The sequence below is a fragment of the Artemia sp. Qi Xiang Cuo genome, chromosome 19, assembly GCF_049724085.1.
Source record: "Artemia sp. Qi Xiang Cuo chromosome 19, ASM4972408v1, whole genome shotgun sequence".
Lineage (NCBI taxonomy): Eukaryota > Metazoa > Arthropoda > Branchiopoda > Anostraca > Artemiidae > Artemia > Artemia sp. Qi Xiang Cuo.
Window position 1 is genome coordinate 28,585,774 of NC_142812.1, and position 21,627 is coordinate 28,607,400.

Here is a 21,627-nt window from a genome sequence, read left to right on the forward strand (position 1 = left end):
CTAACTCAAAACATATTGCAGAAAACTGACAAGAGACTAAAGTCATTTGTTTTGTAACGAAGAGCAAGGTGTGATTAATATTTCTAAGTTTGACATTCACATTCAGAATATACCGAATCATTCCAAAAAAAGACAATTCTAATCAACATTGTTTCTGATATTCCTGTAATAACCTACATGGAGACAAAGATTTAATCTTTAAAGATTAAGTCTTGGTTATATTTTAATCTTAAAGATTAACCCTTTTGTAGGAGGATAAGAGTAAAATGGCAAAAAGCCACCAAAAATGGCATTTGTCTGAGTAGGAAATGATTTAATCATTTTTGTAGGTAAATCTTCACATGAAAAGTACCACATAAAGAAAAGAAAAGGAAAAATTACAAAACCCAACCCCCCCCCCTGGTTAGCTCAAAGCACATAGAGGATAAAGATCACCCAGAGGCATTGCCGGCGCAATGGGGGGGGGGGGGGCTATTGAAGTTTCGGTTGCTTGGTATTTTGTACAGGGACAAGTAGCAAGCTTGTCGCCCAGCCTTACTGTAGCGGGGATCAAACCCTGGGGCACATATTCCTAAGCAGAACACTCTGCTACAACAAGGTAGCTCAATGAACAACACACTGAAAAATCACAAAATATCCCCTCCCCCCCCCCAGAAATCTACCTTTCTGTTCTTGATAAACACACAAAAATTGTAAGTTAAAACGAGAAACTAGGTGTCAAACTAAATTAAAGCAGGCGTCTACATAGCCTAAATTTAGCCAATCAAAATTTCTGATTGGCTGAATTATTTTCACTGGCTCAATTCACTGGCTGAATTATTTTCACTGGCTCAATTATTTTCACTGGCTAAATCCTGGAATTAGTAAAATCTACTGCTGAGAATTTATCTTTTGTTTTGCTCCACAGCTTTATTTAAATTAGACTGTTTTTTTTTTCTCTCTTAATTTTTGTAAATAGAAAAGCAGTGTGGTCCAAGGAATTATTTGCAACAGAAGTATTTAAAATAAAATGATCTCTGGCATAATTTTAGCCCGTTACTGGATTTGTTTTTCCTAAAACACTTAAAAAATCAAAAAATTAAAAAAATTCAGCACCAGGTCTTTAATTTTCAAGGGGAGGGCAAGTGCCCTTAGCTGAAATTGGTCATAGGAGGTGTTCTGTTTGCCTGTAGGAATGATACCAGGCCATAATAAACATCCCTAAAAGATCTCCAAGCAAAAAAAAAATTACGCATGCTGCAAATTTAATGTAAAATATATATGTACATACCTGGCACTATACAAGGATCTTTCAATAATTTTTACTTTGGCAGAGGAAGGCTTCACATGATGGTCAAGCATTGTTAATTGAACATATGATTGGAACATGAGAGAATACTTGTGAGGATCCTGGTACATCAGTTCCTGAAAAGTAAACAACTTTATTATGATTGCTGTAAGAATGCAAGAAATTAATTCATACAATTGCATAACTAGAACTTTAAGAAGAAATCATGAGGTTTATTGCTTTGTTAATGGGGAAGGGGCAACTTAAAAGTTTGAAGCCAAGTACAAGCATTATATATAAATATATAAATATATATATATATATATATATATATATATATATATATATATATATATATATATATATATATATATATATATATATATATATATATATATATATATATATATATATATATATATATATATGGTTCCAAGATTATTCAGCAATATTTTCATGTTTCTAGCTGAAGTAGTTCAATGGGTTTACTGTGCATGTAAACCCAGACAGAATGTATGTAAACATCTTTACTGCGTATCTAAAGATAGAACATTAGAAATGATTTTCCTTGTGCTTGACTTGGCCTGCGCACATAAGAGAAGGGGTATTCAGTCCTTGGATATTCATATGACGTTATCTAAACTCTGGTTTTCAAAAATTTTCATTTCTTGCAAATTATATCCAGACATTTTATAGCTTATAGCTAATCTTGTGGTTTCAAAGTTATTTTCCAAAGACTCCATGCATCTAAAATGAATCATTCACCAAATAAAAAGAAAGAAAAATAAGTGAACACTAATTTTGTCCTCTGCTGTCTACAGAGGGTGGCCTTTAGTGCCAACATGACGTCATTCCAAACTAACTTTCCTGAAATTTCTGATTCACGTGAGGTCTTTCTCGGTTTCATAGTTTATGAGAAATAATAACTCAAAAAGTTGGTCTTTTTCGTGAATACTACTACTTCACTCTTTGCAGGTGCTAAGCGTAGTTTATGATTCTATGTCAAGGAATGTGCCTAAGGCGTATTCTTTACATTCCAGGGTTTGCTTTACCCGCAACATCAATTGGTGAACAAAAAAAAAACATAACAAAAACAAAATATCCAGGGGAGTTAGGGGGTTTAAACACCCTCCCCCCCGAAAAGTCTGTCTGACTCGTAAAAACTTCACCAAATCGAATATAAACATATTTTTGATGTGTTTCTTAGAAAAAAATTTACCCCCCCCCCAAAAAAAATCCTATATATATATATATATATATATATATATATATATATATATATATATATATATATATATATATATATATATATATATATATATATATATATATATATATATATATATATATTTTAAAAAGGATTATTAAAATCCTTTTTAATAGACAGTGTATAGAAATTCACAAAAATACTAGATATTTTGGTCACATATACAGTGACTGTCATCAGTAGTAAAACTACTGATCAGTTTTGCTACTGATGACAGTCACTGTATATGTGACCGAAATATCTGGTATTTTTGTGAATTTCTATACACTGTATATTAGATAGGATTTTATCCCTATTTTGAACTTTTATTTTTTTCTTCTTCACTTTTGTTACAAGCGCCTGTGTTTTTCTTTATTTCTTTTTTTTTGTGTTTACTGAATTGCCTATTGTCCTAGTAAGTATAGTGCTTTTTCTTTTTTGTTTTTTGTAGTGCTCTGTCATTTTTGTTGGATGAAGATGGGTGTCCAATAAATAATAATAATAATAATTTGGGTTTACATAACTATGGTACTGAACTTTCTCTTGAAGGAGAAAAACAGGCCCAGCATATGAAGTAAGGGGTTTGAACCATTGGCCGCAGCAGACACAAGAATAAACCCTGGATATCCCAGGAGACTCTGTCTGTAATCGAGCTGCGCCGGAAGGCCCGCTTATCAAAGAATATGCTAGAGTACAGACGACTCAATGGCCTGCGCAATAGCCTACTGCACAGTGATAGGAAGACCTTTGTCGACAAGAAAGCCAGCGATTTTGAAGATACCTCAAGAAAAGGAGACACCTGCTCCCTGTACAAACACCTTCGCGAGCTGACGGAACGGAAGACTTCCACCGTGAGCCGTGTTTTGTCTGCTGACGGAAGCATGCCGGATGACGATGTAGGCTAACTCTCTGCCTGGAGTAGCCGCTTCTCAACGCTTCTGAATGCCGAAGCAGTTGCTCATCTCGACCCTGATCTGATTCTAGCAGCCATGACCACACCCGATGCTACTTCCGACCTCGTATCGCAACCGTTTACCACCTCTGAGATCCATAATGCTGTAAAACGGTTAAATAATAATCGAGCCCCGGCGTCTGTGGTATTTCTGCAGAACTCGTCAAGTACGGGGGTGCAGCGATGATTCTGTGGCTCCAGCTAATCTTCTCATCTGTATGGACGACGGAAAGCATACCGAATGACTGGCGAGCTGGCATCATATTGCCGCTTCGGAAACGTAAGGGCAGCTGTCAAATCTGCTCCAACTATCGTGGGATCACGCTTCTCTCCGTTCCTGGTAAACTCTTCGCCATGTCACTCCTGGACAGGTGTTCCACCATTTTGCGTAGAAAGAGAAGAGTCCAGCAAGCCGGATTCATGCCCGGCAGGTTGACGACGGAGCAAATGTTTACTATGCGCCAGTTGATCGAGAAGACGCGAGGGTTTCACCGAAAAGCGTACATCGCATTCATAAACTTTAAGGCTGTCTTCGATTCTGTTGATCGCCGTTCACTTTGGCTGATACTAAGAACTAAGGGTCTACCCAAGAAATATTGCTCACTTTTTGAAAAGCTGTATGAGGATACAGAAAGCTGCGTGCAAGTCAATGGAAGACGCAGTACCACATTCTCGGTGAAGACTGGCGTCCGGCAAGGTTGCGCCGCCGCTCCCGAGCTTTTCAACTGAGTCATAGACCATGTTATGACCAGCACGACGAATCGCCTTCAGTTCGGTCTTCAGTTCGGAGACCGGCTACTCTCTGATGCTGACTTTGCCGACGACATAGTGCTAATTGTGAACACCGTTGAAAAGGTCACCAAAGCTCTCCAGGTGCTCTCAGAAGAAGCCTCGAAAGTTGGACTGAAGATCAACTGGCAGAAAACCAAAGCATATGCTCCTTGAGCCCCCCACGTCCCGTTCTACTGTAAAGGAACTCAACATCGGAAGCAACCGAGTAGATGTGGTTGAAGACTTCACTCACCTGGGATCTATTCTGTCGAATGATGGCTTGATCACAAAAGAGCTTACATCTCGAATTGCCAAAGCTTCAGCACTTGTTGGGAGGCTTAGCAGTATCTGGCAAAAGCCAAACATTAGCAGCTTTACCAAAATGTGCATTTACAATGCGTCAGTTAGCACCGTTCCGCTGTATGAAGCGGAGACGTGACCAACTGCAAAATCTATCCTCAGTGCCGCCGATGTCGCACATATAAAACATCTCCAAAGGATCAAGAGACTTCACTGGACTGACTTCGTTAGCAACCAGACTCTCCTGTCACGTACCTGTAAAGTTTCTTTGTTCACTTCTCTGTGAATTGTCTATTTCTCTGTACAGTGAGACTTCTTCTCTTTAGGGCCTTATGGTAGCGTTGGCCTATTATCTGGGTTCTACCGGTGGAGGATGCCTAGAACCTCTAACCATCACATAGTCTGTGTTCAGAGTATAAAACGTTTATTTATACATATAATACAGTGAAGGTACATATGGCTAGGACAGATACAGAATTCGAACTGCTCAAATAATCCAAATTGGTAACCCAAATTCGGATACACATCTGGCCACTTGACAAACTGTAAACCCCTGATAAAGAGAATTTCTAAGAAGTGGGGTTGTTGATTGTTGACAATTTGCAATGTTTGCATTTTAGATTCTGGGGTTATTCCGGGTTGAAGTGACCATGTGAAGGATTACACATACGAATCTCCGACATATATTTAGAATCTTAATTATTGGTTTTAACCAAGAAAAACATATTTCCAAAGTTTACAGATTTTCCCCGGGGTTTTCAAAATATTTTTTTTTCCAAAAAAAAACGATTTTCTATCCTCAAACAAAGGTATACTTAACAAGAACATAAAATACCGACACTAAATCTGAATCAAAAAGACACAAGAAAATATTATCCCAATTGGCACTTTCATTTCACTTTGTATTATCATGCTAATCTCGCATAAAATTGGCATAGCTACACCTAATAGAAAAATTTCCACATCGTCAGAATATCTTTTAAAAGAATTTAAATTTGAACAGAACACTTGAACAAAAAATGATAATCTTTGACAGAAACACAATTAGATTTTCTTTTACTTTCCTTTTTCCAAAGCTTTAATTCTTTTTTTTTCCAAATTATTCGGTTATTTTACTATCCATAAGATATCAAAAGGAAGTAAATACATTATTTGAAAAAGGTTGGTCAAACATCTTTCGCTTGTCATTTTTATCTTTCTATTTTTCCTATTTCAAAGAAAGCATTTCTCCTGTCTAGTTAATCAGCATAAAAAACCAGCTACATCCTCATTTTGACTTAACATCAAGTCCCAACACCGTTTGTACTGCAATAACATACTAATCTCTACAATCATCTTACTCTACTTATCTCTATAATTGTTTCAATACTCTCTATAATAACCTGGAGGTTTATTTCTTGTTTTCCTATTGCTTCTCCAAAGACTACTTGATTCTCCACTCGAGCCTGCCTTAACCTCTATTTCCCCTTTATCTATTTCTACACTAATAGACTAGGCCCCATTTCAACCTCCTGTTGTTCGCTAGAAACGGAGCTATCCTCCATTATTTCTGAAGTTACTAGTGGAGTCTCCACTGGAATCTGGTATACAGATGATGTTGAATCAATTCTCCTATATCCACGATTCTCTAACTCCAATTCTACGATTCTTGATTCCTCCGATATTGTTATTATTGGTTGCCCAAGACAACTTTGAACAACCAAAAGTTTAAGCACATATAATTGGAATTTCGGTTCTTCATTTTTTTTCATAACGTAGGTTTGACATTCTAATGCATATTATTCCTACGTAAGAAAAAATTAATGTTCTCGCAATGCTCTCAAACTTGTGCACTCATTGTATCAAATAAAAAGATATGGCTCATTCGATCTAATGTCTTCTCCATAGACATATGACCACCAATGAGTAAGTGATCGTGAGCCAGTTTTATTGCCGAATCTACTAGGACACTTGGGAAGACTATTTTAGCTGTTCTAGGGTACCCTTGGTCCTTGCCAACGACTCCTAGCGGATAACAATAAAGAACACCTTCCTTCAGAAACAGGCCGTCAAAAATTTTCAACAGCCAACACACAAAACTGTTATCTGTCTCTCCCCCTGGCACGGAACTCTTTTCCGCCCTTTCGACTCCTGGCACGGAACTCGTTTTCCGCCCTGTCGACTATTTTTCTCTCGGGCAGGGAACTCTTTTCTGCCCTGTCGACTTCTGGCACGCTCTTTTCCGCCCTGTCGACTATTTTCCATGGTAAGAAACCTGCAGGGTTTTCGAGGTTCGGTGATCCACCGCCTACGTCTCTCTTCGCCCATGGGAGCTCAGACCTTCCTTTCCCAGGATCCTCTGAACCCGTTAACCGCTCAGACCTTCCTTTCCCAGGATCCTCTGAAACCCGTTAACCGCTGGTCCGTCGGTCGACCGTCGTCCGCCCCTTCACCAGCCTCATCTCTCTCGACACAACGCCTCATTACGTTGGTTCCTAATAAATTCTCAGTTATCTGGTCCCTCGGTCAACCATAGCTCGCCCCTTCACCAGCCTCATATCTTTAGGATGCCACAACCAAATCATCAATGTACATCGAAATAATAGAAGGAAAAACTTCCGACTGAAATAGAATTGAAGCTCATTGACAAAACGTCTTAGGGCTCACATTACTACCTTGGGGTAGTTTACGATACACATATTGTACACCATCTGGTCCGCTAAACGAGTAATACTGTTGGTTTTCCTCTGTCAATGATACATTGAAAAGGCGTGTTTTAAATCAAGAATGCTAAAATTTCTTTTTGAGCTAAGTTGGTTCAGCACATCCTGGATCCTCCTAATGGGTCAGGCACTGTCCTTGACTAATTTATTAATCTCCCGGCAATCATAGATAACCCTCATATTCTCCATAGTCCACTCCTGCTTAGGGGGTATTTTTCCCCCCTGAGCTTTTTGCAATAACAAAGATAGGGCAACAATATTCACTTCTACCGGGTTTTATAATACCTGCCTGTCATAGCATAAATATGCTGTTGTAAAACCTCCTGCATTTTCAGTGGTAAATTAAAGGACTTGGGTTTAGGTGGTGGTATACTTTTGTCAATATCTATTTTAAACTCCATCAGGCTATTCTGACCTATATCATATGCATGGACCGAAAATATTGTTTTATACTTTTTAAGCAAGTCTTTCAATTTTTCACACAACTCAGTTTTTCGATTTAAATGTTTTAGGTCAAATTTCTCTAAAAGGTCTGCATCCGTCCAAGGGTTTTCCATATTTGTCCTATCTTCAAATTCATCAACCCTTCCCTCATTATTAATAATTTCAGCTCTGTAGGCTGTAATTACAGCATCGGACACTTCAATCAAACTGCCAATTACCTCCCTTCGGTTCAACTTTAAATGGTTTTCACTATTATTAAAAATAAAAATTATCCCCTTATCTTCTACAACTTTTACAGAGGCCGCATAAAAAAAATTCAGAACATTTACCAGCAGGTTCTGTAATGACCGTTATCCCATCAGGTAAAGGCAACCCTTCTTTTGACCTAAAAGAACTTCTACCGCTTTTATTAAGAATGGATCTACAATTATTTTCTTGGGCATTACTATACTTCCAGAAAATGACAGACTAATCGACTTATCATTCTCGCCATTCAAAAAAGTCAATGTATTAGTCCGGAAATCAAGATTTGAGCCTATTTCTCGGAGTATATCCCAGCCAAGAATAACATCACAGCATAGGCCAGGGACCACCAAAAATCCCCAAGAGATTTTTCGTGAATTATTTTCTTCAAAAATTATAATATCCAAAACTACTTTTAATGAAAATGGCCTTTGAATCTTTACCAATGGGTTTTATTCTAGCCAGAGACGGCTCAGCTTTCATCTTTTGTTTGTCAAGTATTTCAAGAAGTCGTTCATCTATCAATGATTTATGAAAACCTGGGTCTACAAAAGCTTGACACTCAATACTATTCAAAATAACTTTTTTCATGATAGGGTACTCTGTTTCACCTAATCCCATATAACAAAAATAATCGTAATGAGGGGAATTTTCAACTTTGCCAGATATCGCCTCCTCTTGGTCAATCTGGCCTACTAGTTTTCCTGTAACATACTCGGCTTCACAGAGGAGGCTCCAGACGATTGAGCTTGAAAACGATTCATACATTCATAGGCCCTATGATTCAAACTACCACACACAAAAAAGGCACCCCTCTCATGCTTGTAATTCCGCTTGTAACAAAACTTGGCACTATGTCCCCTTTTCCCACAACTGTTGCATACTCTACTGGGGCACTTGGCCGCTAAATGATTGAAGCTCTCACAGTTGTAACATTGTCTATTGGCGGGAACAACACTATTATCTCGAAGGGAAATATAACCATAGGTTTTACTTAAATCTGAGTTCCTATAACTATTTTTGTCCCTAGAATTTCTACCTATGTTTCTATTCTGACCCCTACTTCCTGCAATAAAATATCCTCCCTTCCCCTGGTCTTGTTTTACGACAGGTCAGTTCTGAAGGAGTCCTTCCTTCCGTCCCGTACAACGAAATTCAGTATCTACGGCTGCTGATAATAAATCCTGCCTTTCTTCACCAATTGAATTTCCAATAGCTTCAAAACGCTGCGCAATCTTATACGCTTCAGAGAGGGAATTATAATCATCTTGGTGTTCTAATAAATATCTCTTAATATTTAGTCTCGAACCTTCAATAAAACAATCCAGGCCTATGCTATCAGAAAAACCTACTAATCCGCCATATCCCGATCGATATGATTTTGTTGGAATCTCCACCCTCTTATAAAACTGATACACTGTTTCATTGGATAATTGCCTCAATTCAGCTAAATCTTTGAATTTTTTCCAGCTGTCTTTCTTGGTAAATACGCTTGCGTCATTTCCTTCTCCAGCTCCTCTAAATTTATAATATTGGAGGAATCTCTATCCTCAAAAAAATTAAGCAATGGCCCTGTTACTCTAAGTGGTACTGCATCTATCACCTGCGAGTCTGACCAGCCTAGCAATGTTTTTACCCTTCTCAATTGGCTAAAAAAAAGGTTTTATAAATTTTGCATTTTCAAGAACTGGAATATTTCCCAAGGGATTCATTACTGACCCAATTACTCTTTGATTCAAATTCTCATTGCTCTTATCCTCAATTGGTTTATCTGTTATATCATCCTCAAAATTATCCCCCATATTTACACTACTTCTTTCCGTGGCATTTTCTTTGGCCATTAAATTACCCACAGTAGTCAAAAATTTTACGATTAAAGTGGGATTATAATCCCGACTTGAAGAATCAAAATTCAAAGGGATATTTAAACCTTTACTTCTTATTTCTTTGAAAAAGGATGAAGCAATATCTTTGTCAAATTAAGGATCTGAAGGATCTAAAATTGGAATTGCGCTCATTTTAAACGAGAGAAAAAAAAAATTAGTAAAACAAATTAATTAAGTCAACGCTGTAAAAACAAGGTAAAATCGTTATTCAACACTCCTAATAGATTTCCTACTCGCGTGCGAACTTAAAATGCATGACTTACTTTCGTAAATTGTCCTTCGACGTTCTTCACTTTTTTTCAAAAACTGGAATCTGGAGCGGGAACCTTAACTTGGAGCGGGAACTTGGAACCTGGAACTGAAGCTGGAACCTGGAACTGAACTTGAACCTGAAACTGAAGCTGGAACCTAGAGCTAAAGCTGGAACCTGGAACTAAAGCTGGAACCTAGATCTGAACTGGAACCAGGAACTGAAGCTGGAGCTTAGAAATGAACTTAGACCTGGAACTGAAGCTGGAACCTGGAACTGAAGTAGATCTGAACTGGAACCTGGAACTGAAGTTGGAACGACGACATTGTAGGTGACGGGCCTCAAAATAAAATGTTTACTGCAGTCTTGTAGGTGACGGGCCTCAAAATAAAATGTTTACTGCAATCCCCTCCGGCAAAAAAAACCGTTGCACCACTTTGTAAAGTTTCTTTGTTTACCTCTCTGTGAATTATCTATTTCTCTGTACAGTGAGACTTCTTCTCTTTATGGCCTTATGGTAGCATTGGCCTATTATCTGGGTTCTACCGGTGGAGGATGCCTAGAACCTCTAACCATCACATAGTCTGTGTTCAGAGTATAAAACGTTTATTTATACATATAATACAGTGAAGGTACATATGGCTAGGACAGATACAGAATTCGAACTGCTCAAATAATCCAAATTGGTAACCCAAATTCGGATACACATCTGGCCACTTGACAAACTGTAAACCCCTGATAAAGAGAATTTCTAAGAAGTGGGGTTGTTGATTGTTGACAATTTGCAATGTTTGCATTTTAGATTGTGGGGTGATTCCGGGTTGAAGTGACCATGTGAAGGATTACACATACGAATCTCCGACATATATTTAGAATCTTAATTATTGGTTTTAACCAAGAAAAACCTATTTCCAAAGTTTACATACCGGTCAAACTCCTTTCTCGACGCCGCTCGCCCAGCGCACTGTTCGGTGGTACGGCCACCTCCTTTGCATGCCACGCGACGCCCCAGCACGGGTCGCGTTCGACTTCGACCCCATCCTACACTGATGGAAGCAACCCAGAGGACGCCCACCCACTAGGTGGAAAGACAAAGCCGATGAATTCCTCATCCAAGCCCACATTCCGGTGGGAGAAGCTACGAGCCTGGCAAGCGATAGGTCAACCTGGAGGCGCCTAGTCTCATCGTTCTCTATGCCGAACCCTCGGCAGGAGCCTTAAGTCAAGTTAAGTAAGTCAAAATCAATTCCAGATCAAACAGTAACCGAGGAGTATCGTTTAACTCACTGAAGTGTTATTTCCATCAAATTGCTGTGTCTTCAATTTGTGGTAACACGAGACCTTCTTTGTAGCGGTGACAGGATGCAGCCCTGTCACACACCTCATTCTACAGCAAACCCCCTGTTAAACCGCTCTCTGTCTGTACAGCAGATATAACATCCTGATATAGTGTTCTTGTAATATTGATAATTTTTGGGTGGAAACCCATAGTGCAGCAGATTCTTTCAAATGGTTCCGCGGTGAATAGAGTCAAAGGTCTTGAGGAAGTCAATAATCACATAAGTGTCTGAATTTGCCACTCATTCGATTCCTCGGCCAAAGCCATAGGTAAAATATGAGGTTGCAGCACCATCTTTTTTGGTGAAACCATGTAGCTCATCTCTCAGAATATTCTCTACATTGCTTTGGATCTTATCAAGAATCATCTGACATAAGGCTTTGCTACCGCCGGATCTCGGACCAATGCCTCTCCAGTTATCACACTTAGTTCTCTGGTCTTTCTTAAATAGTGTAACGATTATTTCTTTAGACCATTCACTTGGGACTTCTTTCCTCATCCTAAGCGCGTGAAGTTGTTCAAACATCGGTTCGGCTCGAGCCCTTCTACCGTACTCCGATAGTTTAGGTGATATACCATCATCATCTCCTAGCCTTTTCATTATTTAAGGTCTTGAAAGCTTTTATAACCTCTTCAAAAATAACAGGGGTGAAAAATCAATTCCAGATCAAACAGTAACCGAGGAGTATCGTTTAACACCTTACTGAAATGTTTTTTCGATCAAATTGCTATGTCTTTAATTTGCGGTGACACGAGACCTTCTTTACTATCCACTTGGGTTGAAGGTTTTATCATAATACCTGCTGTAAGTCCTCTGGCACCAACAGTGTACGTGGTTCAGTGCCACCAGTACCACTACCGATGGTACTAGTTAATGGAATTGCGGTTGAGACGGGCCACGGGTTCTACGAGTCTGCCCTCATTGGTATTAGTTCTGTGGGTTTGTCACAGCTATAACCGGGTGGGATACGTCAAGTGTACTTTTCGTGGGGCCTATGTGCCATGGTATCAAGGCCAAAATTCTTCTTTCAAAAATTTTACTTTCCTCGAGGAGAGCTATCTTGCATAATGTAGGACCCTTTTCCTATACCAAACCACTTTACTCTCTATTTTTCTAGACTCTGCCTAGGCGAAAATGATAAGTTAAGCTTGAAAAAATTAAAAATTGAACTATTTCACAAATTGAACAAATCAATTACAAGTCGGGATTACAAAACGAACTGAACTAAAAATTAACTTGGCCTCAAACGAGCAAAAACGCAACGATGTACGGCTCACGCAGAAGATAATTTATTAAACCTCATTGGCCTGCCATAATATAAAGAAAGAAAACGATCAAAAATGGGGTTTTTAAGGCCAAAAGAGAATACTGAAAAAACACACAAAGCGAATATTTTGAGAGGACAACCGCCTCTCTTGTACAGCGCGAATAAAATAATATATTCACGAAGAATGCACAAGAAAAAACAAACAAAAGAAACGCGGAAAGTCAATGTGAAAAAAAGGAAAAAACCAAAAAATTAAAAGATAAATAAATTTCAATGAAAGCCAAAAACTATAAGAATTAAAACCAAATATCTAACAACCATAAAACGAATCATTCGCCAATATCCATGATTTATCTTTTATTTATTTTTTTCATTGGTTTTTGTTTGTTTTGTTTTTCTTTTTTCTTTTTTTTTCACATTGACTTTCCACGTTTTTTCTGTTGTTTTTTTTCTTCGGCGTATCAGAGAACCCTACAGTAGAGGTTTCAAGCGCCTATCTGCAAAAATGTGGAATTTTGTATTTTTTGCCAGAAGAAAGATCACGGATGCGTGTTTATATTTTTATTTTTTTCAGAGGTGATAGTATCGACCCAGTTGTTCTAGAATATCGCAGAAAGGCTCATTTGAATGTAAATTAAAAGTTCTAGTGCCCTTTTTAAGTGACCAAAAAAATGGAGGCTAACTAGGCCCCCTTCCATGCTCATTTTTTCCCAAAGTCACCCCATAAAAATTTGAGAGAGCCATTTTGTGCAAAATGATCGACCAAGATAATGACTGTGTCTTTGAGAATAACTAATACCCGACAGTCTCCAGGAGAATGGCTGCAAGTTATGAACTTTGCCCAATGTTTACATGTAGTATTGGTTATTGGGAAGTATACAGACATTTTCAGGGGATTTTTTTCTGGTAGTGGGGGGGGGGTCTGACGTTACTTGGGAGGATCTTCCCATGGAGGAAGGGGCATTATTATGAAGGGGGTGCCGGATTTCCCAGCATTATTTAAAAAAACATCAGAAATTAAATAAAAAAACAAATTTTTCAACTGAAAGTAAGGAGCACTTCAAAACTTAAAACGAACAGAAATTATTACGTATATGATTGGGTTTGCCCCCTAGTCAATACCTCGCTCTTTACGCTAAAGTTTTTTTTTGTAATTTCGTAAGAGCTATTTATTCTAATTAACAGCCTTTGTGATTAAGAGATAATTCTTAAAGAATTAGAAAAAAAAATTTGAACTTTAGCGTAAAGCTCGAGGCATTGACTAGGGGGCGAACCCTTAATTTACGTAAATAAAATATTCGATTATAGAATTTCGTTACGTAAGTTAATTCGTAAGTTACGTATATTTATTACTAATGAAAACGTTCGTAAATAAAATTAAACAACTTTCGAGAAAGCCATTTAGTCAAAAAAAAGTAAAATTAACATGCAAATTTCGTTTTAATTATTCGTGTACAGTGAGCCAAAATCAAAACTTGTATTAATTCAAAAACGTTTAGAAATTAAATTTAAAAAAACAAGTTTTTTTTAACTGAAAGTAAGGAGCGACATTAAAACTTAAAACGAACATAAATTAATCCGTATATGAAAGGGGCTGGCCCCTCCTCAACACCTCGCTGTCGCTCCTTACTCTCAGTTAAAAAAAAAATTATTTTTATTTAATTTAAAAATAAGGAGCGGAGGTCCCAAAATGGGAAAGATTTAACTTAACAAGATATACAACAAAAAAATGGCATTTATCTGGTAATTAGGACCAAGGGCCCAAACACCTGCTAGTTGCTTACTTATTGCAAAAAAGGTGCGGTTGTTACCTCGCATAACGGTAATTCAAGCTCGTTTGGCCATATATTCCAGGAATATTCGTTTATAAGTTATTGCTGATTTCTAACCTGTTTCTGGAAACACTTATGCTCATCTTTCAGTTCGTCAAAGTATTTTTGACCCCATCCTTTTATCGCTGAGCTTCCAAGTATTGTCGAATATCCGTTGTAGCTTCTTCTTTCTGTTGTAGCCCACGACTTATTTTACGCTCTCCTTGAGATTGTCTTGGATGCTCTCCAATTAACTATGAACTAAAAGATTCTCGCTTTGTACGGAGAAATTGTTTGACAGGGTTGCCTCATACTAGTGTTGCCCATGCAAATCCTGCAGTTTTCTTACGTTACAAGTTCTTACTGAAGAGTGGGGCTTTACAACAGTTTTCAGTTTTAGTTTAAACTTCGCAATAACGAGCTGATGCGCTGAATAGCAATCAGCACTGCCAAAAGTCCTTACATCCTCAAAACATCAATTTTTATGCTTTGAAATTAGAATATGGTCAATTTCATTTCTTATTATACTATCAGGCGAGTCCCACATATACTTACGTATATTTAAAGACCATCCTCTAAAAAAGGAAAAAAATAGAGAAAAAATTCTAATAGTGAACATGTTTTCCTGTGCGTCAATAGCTATTTAAGAATTGTAACTTGTTTCAGTTGCGTTGTGTGACTGACTGACTGTAGTTGAATAACTGAAAAAATAACGAGTGGAGAAAAGGGCCACAAGCTATGAACAGGTTCTTAGGCAGACCTTGGGTTCGTGCTCCGTCTCCAAATCTCTAAGATTTTGGCGATTTGTCCTGAAAATTTATATATTTTCCATAGCACTAGCTATTTTTGCGGTTTTCGTTTAATTTATGGTCCTGCAAAACAAACACTAATGGCAAAATAAGACACTATTATAACACAGACGTTAGTAGCTTTGGATTATTCCTTTTATATTCTCTAAAATATCGGCAAATTTTTATATTATAAAGTACATGGTACTACAAGAAGTTTATTGCTATTTGCAAGCTTTTTGGTCAAAGTCTCCCGGGAATGCCGTTCTGATGGATCTTCTTCTTGCATTCCTTTTTCTTTTTGGCCCTTACACCAGTATTTATTAGAATAAACTGACTTGATTTTCACAGTTACAAGTCATTCGTTGACAAGAGGTCTTTGTTCGAAGATAAACTTTTCAATCTGTTTATTCATTCCTTTTCTCCAAGTATCTGCAAACCGGTAAAGGCTTAATTCTGTCATGTAATTGTTAACTCTATATAGCCTACTAGACTAGCCTATCTCTAAAGAAACTAGCAGAAGAATCTGCTAAGAAGTATTCACAATTCAGAGTAAGAAGATTTGATCATAATTTCTAGTTTTAATCACCTAGATTTTCATTACTAACTATTGAATTACAATTTAATGTAAGAAATTATTCATACTAGAATTTTAAGTAATTTTTTTAGCAGTATTAAACTAGCAAAAAAGAACTATAATGAGTATAGGGGTATATATAAAAATATTTAGTTTTTGAAAAAGTTAAGCGAAATGTAGTCACAAGCTGAAAATTGACAAACCCAATATAACTTCCCCCCCACACCACTGGGCCAATTCACCTCTGCCTAAACACGATGCTTGATTAGTAAGGGCTCCGGTAGGCAGGGGTTTACCGAAGGGGTGATGGAGAGGCGCACTGCCCCCCAACGTTTTTGGCACTCAGTAAAAATTTCACCGAAGGCAAAGGCTGCAAAATTCTTGATCTCTGCAGAAACTTCTGCAGAAATCAGAGAGAAAAGGCAAAGGCAAAGACTGCAAAATTCCTGACTTATGCTTCTGCAGAAATCAGATAGAGGTTCGGTAAAATCTAGGATTTCCTCCCCCCCCCCCAGTGAAAAGAGGATCGGGATGTTCCTGTCCGTAGGGGATGGAAAAGAGGCAATTGCCCCTCCCCCCGGAAAACTGAAAACACATTAAAGCGTACAATTATGCAATACTTAAAGGAGATAATATTTTTCCTGTATAAAACTCTTTTTTAGCCCCTGTACCTTCCCCCGAAAAAAATTTGTAAGCCTGTTCTCACCCAAAACAGTCTCCGTGGGTCCCATGTTGATCAGTGACAAATATCGTATCTTTCTTCGCTGGAGTTAATTCGAAAACTAGTTTTGGAAGGGTTCCAGCTGAGGTTTAGAGGAGGATGTTTTTTCTAACACCTGTTGAGCATTAACAAAAAATAGTTGCAAAGTATGTGGTAAAATTAGAAAACGCGGAAAACTAATGCTCCTGCTTGTATTATTTGTAGCAAATGTGAATAAATAAGCCCTTTAACTCTCAAACCAGTGTGACTGAAATTATTTGTTTCAATTTGTTGTTCTTACCTAAGATAATTTATTCTTCAAGTATTCAGAAAAAAACAGTCGTTTAGCGTAAAGAGTGAGGGGTTGAGGGGCGGTAGCCCCCTCATACATAGGATAGTGTCCGGCTATTTTCAGTTTTAATATTGCTCTTTACTTTTATATGATCAGTTCTATGTAACCATTGGCAAAATACGGTAACCAATAAAATAAATTGTGACTTATTTTCCGTCCTTAACTCGGTATGTAGCGTTTGCCATGCTGAAGCACGCTCTAAAAGTGCATTCATTCAAAACTGTAATGACTCTGTCTCTGTCTCTGTCTCTCTCTGTCTGCTCTGCTCTGTCTCTCTCTCTCTCTCTCTCTCTCTCTCTCTCTCTCTCTCTCTCTCTCTCTCTCTCTCTCTCTCTCTCTCTCTCTCTCTCTCTCTCTCTCTCTCTCTCTCTCTCTCTCTCTCTCTCCCTCTCCCTCTCAGTTGTTTTTGTAATATATTATTACATTTCTTTGTAGTCGACTAAAATAACTATAAAAACAGTTTTGTTTTTATTTTTAGTTTCATTGACCTTTTTTTTAGGTTGCTCTGCGAAACGCGCTACTGAAACAGAAACGAATCATCAAATAACGATCAAGTTTTTGTTTAATTCTTTGTTTTCTAGAAAATACACTTTTCATGGAACTTTATTGCTGACAGGGTGTAAACGGAATTGTAACAGGTGTTCAAAGCCCACCTATGCTCGAATGATTGAAAACGATTTTTATCTAACAGTAGGTGTTTTGTTGACCTTAGTTGAACAATAACCCAGTAGGTTGTGTGATTTAATTATTAGTTGTGTGTGCGTCGTGAACACGATAGAGAATTGAATATTATTTTTGGTTCTATACAGAGGGTAGTATCCTTTTAATTTGTTTCGCAATTGATATTTATATTGTTCAAGGTAAAGATCTAATTTGTGTTTTCAGGTACCGGGTATGAATCGTGTTTTCGGTTGGTTCGACAAAAATCGTTCTCAGGTTCTCCATGTTCAACCGAGCAAAACTTTAAAATGTTTTTATCTTACAGGTTCCAAGTGTGATTGGACACGGGTTTCTCAAAATTGTAACCCGTCAAAATAGCATGGTTGAACACGGGTTCTGAGAAGACATTTGCCCGTGTTGAACAAGGCACTCAAAACAATAATCTGAGCCTTGTTATCAGGCCACCTACATCCAATATGGAATTCGACACGGGTTGTGCAGATTATCGTAGAGTGCCGTGTTCAACACGGGCGAATGTCTTCTCAGAACCTGTTTTCAACCATGTAATTCTGACGCGTTACAAATTTGAGGAACCCTTGTCCAACACTCTTGGAACCCGTAAGATGAAAACGCTTTAAAGTTTTTTTTAGGATGAATACGGAGAACCTGAAAACTATTTTTGTTGAACCCTCTCAAACCGCGATTCAAACCCGGTGCCTGAAAACACAACTCTGCATAACCCCGTGTTGAACTTCGTGTTGGATGTGAAAACAAGGCTCTAGAATCAGGCCTCTTGAGAAGGCGACATGCTAGAACAAAAAGAGACACATTTAGATTGCTAACTTTATGCTTATTTTCATGATTTGGCTAGTGGTTTTGACAATTCATCCCCAATCCTCTCTAATGGTCTCATATAGGCCTGGGCTATTTTAAGAAACTAACCAAAAATGATGAATTCTTATTTATAATATGCAGCAAGTATCGACGAATCCTATTTCCTTGTTTTTTTCCATTTTTATCTGTTTTTGAATCAATTTTCAGCAATCATTACGTTACTTTTTTTACATAGCCTAAGGCTGTATAAGGCCATTAGAGAGGGGCTGGGGATGCATTGTTAAAGACACGAACCAAACCATGGAAATAAGCATAAAATTAGCTATCTAAAAATGTGTCTCCTTTTGTTCTAGCATGTTTCCTTCTGAAGAGGCCCAATTCTTGACCTTTACCATTCAAATTATGGATAGTATCCATAATTTGAAAATATTGACAGTTTCATTTATGTTTTTAAAGCATATCATCAGACAAGTACGTAGAATTTTTTAAAGGAGGGCACAACTTTGAAACAAAAATAATAAAAAAAATAGGTAAATTATTTGGTAAATGTGAGTCAGGACTGAAAATCTCAAAACCCTTAAGATTTCGGTAGCCAGAGTCCTGAGGGCCCCCTGCTCACCCACCGACCCCCTTAATCCTGCGTATAGTTCTGTCAGCCATATTATCAAAATAAATGCATCACAATGGGTGCTATGGGTTTGAATACATTATATATTAAACGCGGTGTGCTGAGACGCTACGTAGCAGTAGTCAAAACACGGTATTGGTAGCAGCAATAGTATAATTTACACATTTTATAACAGCAATTCATCTTGCACTTAGTTTTGTCTGGAAATAGAGTTTCTGTAAAAACTTGATCTCTGGATTATTTTTTTCTTGTTTTTTTAAAGATTTTAACTTTTTATTTTCATAAAAAGACGAAAATTTTGCATAAAGTTAAATTGTCATTATCTTGCATTGACAAATTTTTTAAAGAAGCTTAACCCAATATTTAAAAAAAAACATGGAGAAATTTGTTTAAAGCCCTATTTTAGGCTTAAATTCTTAGTTTAACGAATTCACATTTTACACGTAAAAGTGAAGATAACCATTGGATCCTTGTTTAGACAGATAAGACAGTAGAAATGGAATATTAACTAAATCTTTTAAACAAAACATAAGGCCTCAAGTCCTCTTCCAGGCTATTGGATGTCGAGAAATTAACAGTTTTAGGGTAATTTTGACGAAACAAATTGAAGTAAACGAAACATCATGAGTGAATTTTTACTTCTGATGTAATATCAAATTACTACTTTCTTCTTTGTTGGATTTTAAATCGGAAAATTGGGTATATCATAAAAACATTTAGTAATGCTACCATAAAATTGGATTTTTTTTTACAGAGTGGGATTCAAGACTTTATAAACAGCTGTACCTTGTACCAGGACAGGAATTTCTCATGGACAATATTACCCTATGCAGCGTTGCCAACGCTTTGAAAGAAACTGTACCAGTTTGCCGAAAAGTGCTGCGAGAGATTAGCTTATACCGTCTTAACAGCAGGTTAAAAACTTGCCAAATAAGAAGAAAATTGTCAATAAACTAAAACTTGATCAGATATTCGAGTCAGAAAGGAGCAAATGAAACCCAAATGTGCCGGATAATTTGAAAAAAAAAAAAACTTCAAATTGTACCAGAACCTCTAAAGTGTGCCAAAACCGGTACAATAGACTTATAGACTCATTTATTTTATAAATAACTATCGTAGCCGTGGCCGAAGCCGTGACTAAATGGCGCTGTTTAGTACACTGCATAAAACTGGTCGCTGGCGGTTTAAATAACTGACAAAAAAAAGGCACGAACGAATTGCTGTAACGGGTGCTTCGGCACTTTGGCGGCACTAGTTGGTTTTTATGGTGGGTGTTGGCGGTGATAGGTGCAGGTGGGGGAAGCAACGAACAGTGTTTCTGGGACGAAAGAAGGGACTGCCCAAAATTGCACATCAACTGCAAGCGCCTATCATGCAACATTGGCAGTCGTAAGGTACTAAGGGCAGCCTCATAAGAGTTGTATTTCAGGCCTTGTATCACTTTCACTGCCCGTTTTGAATGGCCGCTAGATCTTCACTTAGGTGGTCGATATTATGAGCCTGAGTGCCCCACACAGGACACGCATATTCTAGGATAGGGCGCAAATATGTGACGTAAACCGTCTTCAGCTGACTTTATGAGAAACCCAGTCGGCGCAAGGTAATTAACGACCGTAGTGCGCAACTACCTTTTTTCACCAGACCGGCGATGTGCGCGCTAAATGAACAGACGACACTGAAAGTAACCCCGAGAATCACTGAGGTTGAGGCGGTAGGGTACCACGGATCCGGGCATGAGGGGTCACGCTTAAGCGGATTAAACCTCATGACTTGTTTTATTCACATTTAGCTGGAGTTCATTAATACTACACTGCTCGACAAAGGATTTACTGATCTCACTGCTGAACTGGGGATACACCTCTGACTTTTCAGCAAGAAATTTCAGAAGTAGGGAGATATCATCCACGTATTTGAATCTGTCTTCAAACTCGAACGCCACTTCACAAGGGTTTTTAAGCAATCCTTGGTGATTTTCTGCACACTGGTGTGCCGGCTCCTCTTTTATGCTTAAAATAATTCTCAAAAACAAAAAGAGCATATTACTTATAAATATTGCAGCGTATATCTTTCAATTATTCAGTTTGCTTCGATATTATCTACTTTTTAATGAAGTTGCAAGACTTTAAACTGTCAATAGCGCCAGTAGTTTTTCATCCCTAGTTTCTCGTCAAAAATTGAATTTTATTTTAATAGTATTTTTTTTAATATATACGAAATGCGCTAGATATTGCGAATTATTTTCAAATGAGCTCTTAAACAGCTCTCTAGGATGTTCCATCACCCCGCTATGGGTAAAGAAAAAAAAGATGACTTATCAGGGCTAGCAGGAAAGTGATTTTTCTTGTTGTACAAGTAGGGGGGTATGTAAGTTTTGAGGTTTTAGATAATAGCAATTCCAATGGTGCGCTTTTGCTTCGATCCGACACCATTCATGAGGGGTTTCCGGCTCTTTCTAAACGTTTTTTTTTAGCGTTTTTAAACTGTTAGTAAATATGGCCGTGGTTTGTCCTTTACTAGGTTGCAGGTATTGCTGCAACCTAGTAAAACTAGAAGCTATTCTGAAAACCAATAGGTAGAAATTTTCTTAATGTAAATGAATTAAACCTTTG

The 21,627-nt window shown here is 37.8% G+C and overlaps 1 protein-coding gene across 1 annotated transcript in view; it reads left to right on the plus strand.

Moving 5' to 3' along the window:
* Positions 1-17,497, plus strand: part of Mys45A (SDA1 domain containing protein Mys45A) — a 143,658-nt gene extending 126,161 nt beyond the window's left edge. The window contains exon 17 of the mRNA XM_089105436.1: positions 17,396-17,497. Within this exon, the coding sequence (XP_088961562.1) occupies positions 17,396-17,443 (48 nt within the window). The 3' untranslated portion in view covers positions 17,444-17,497. The remainder of the gene's footprint in view (positions 1-17,395) is intronic.
* Positions 17,498-21,627: the final 4,130 nt, after the last annotated feature.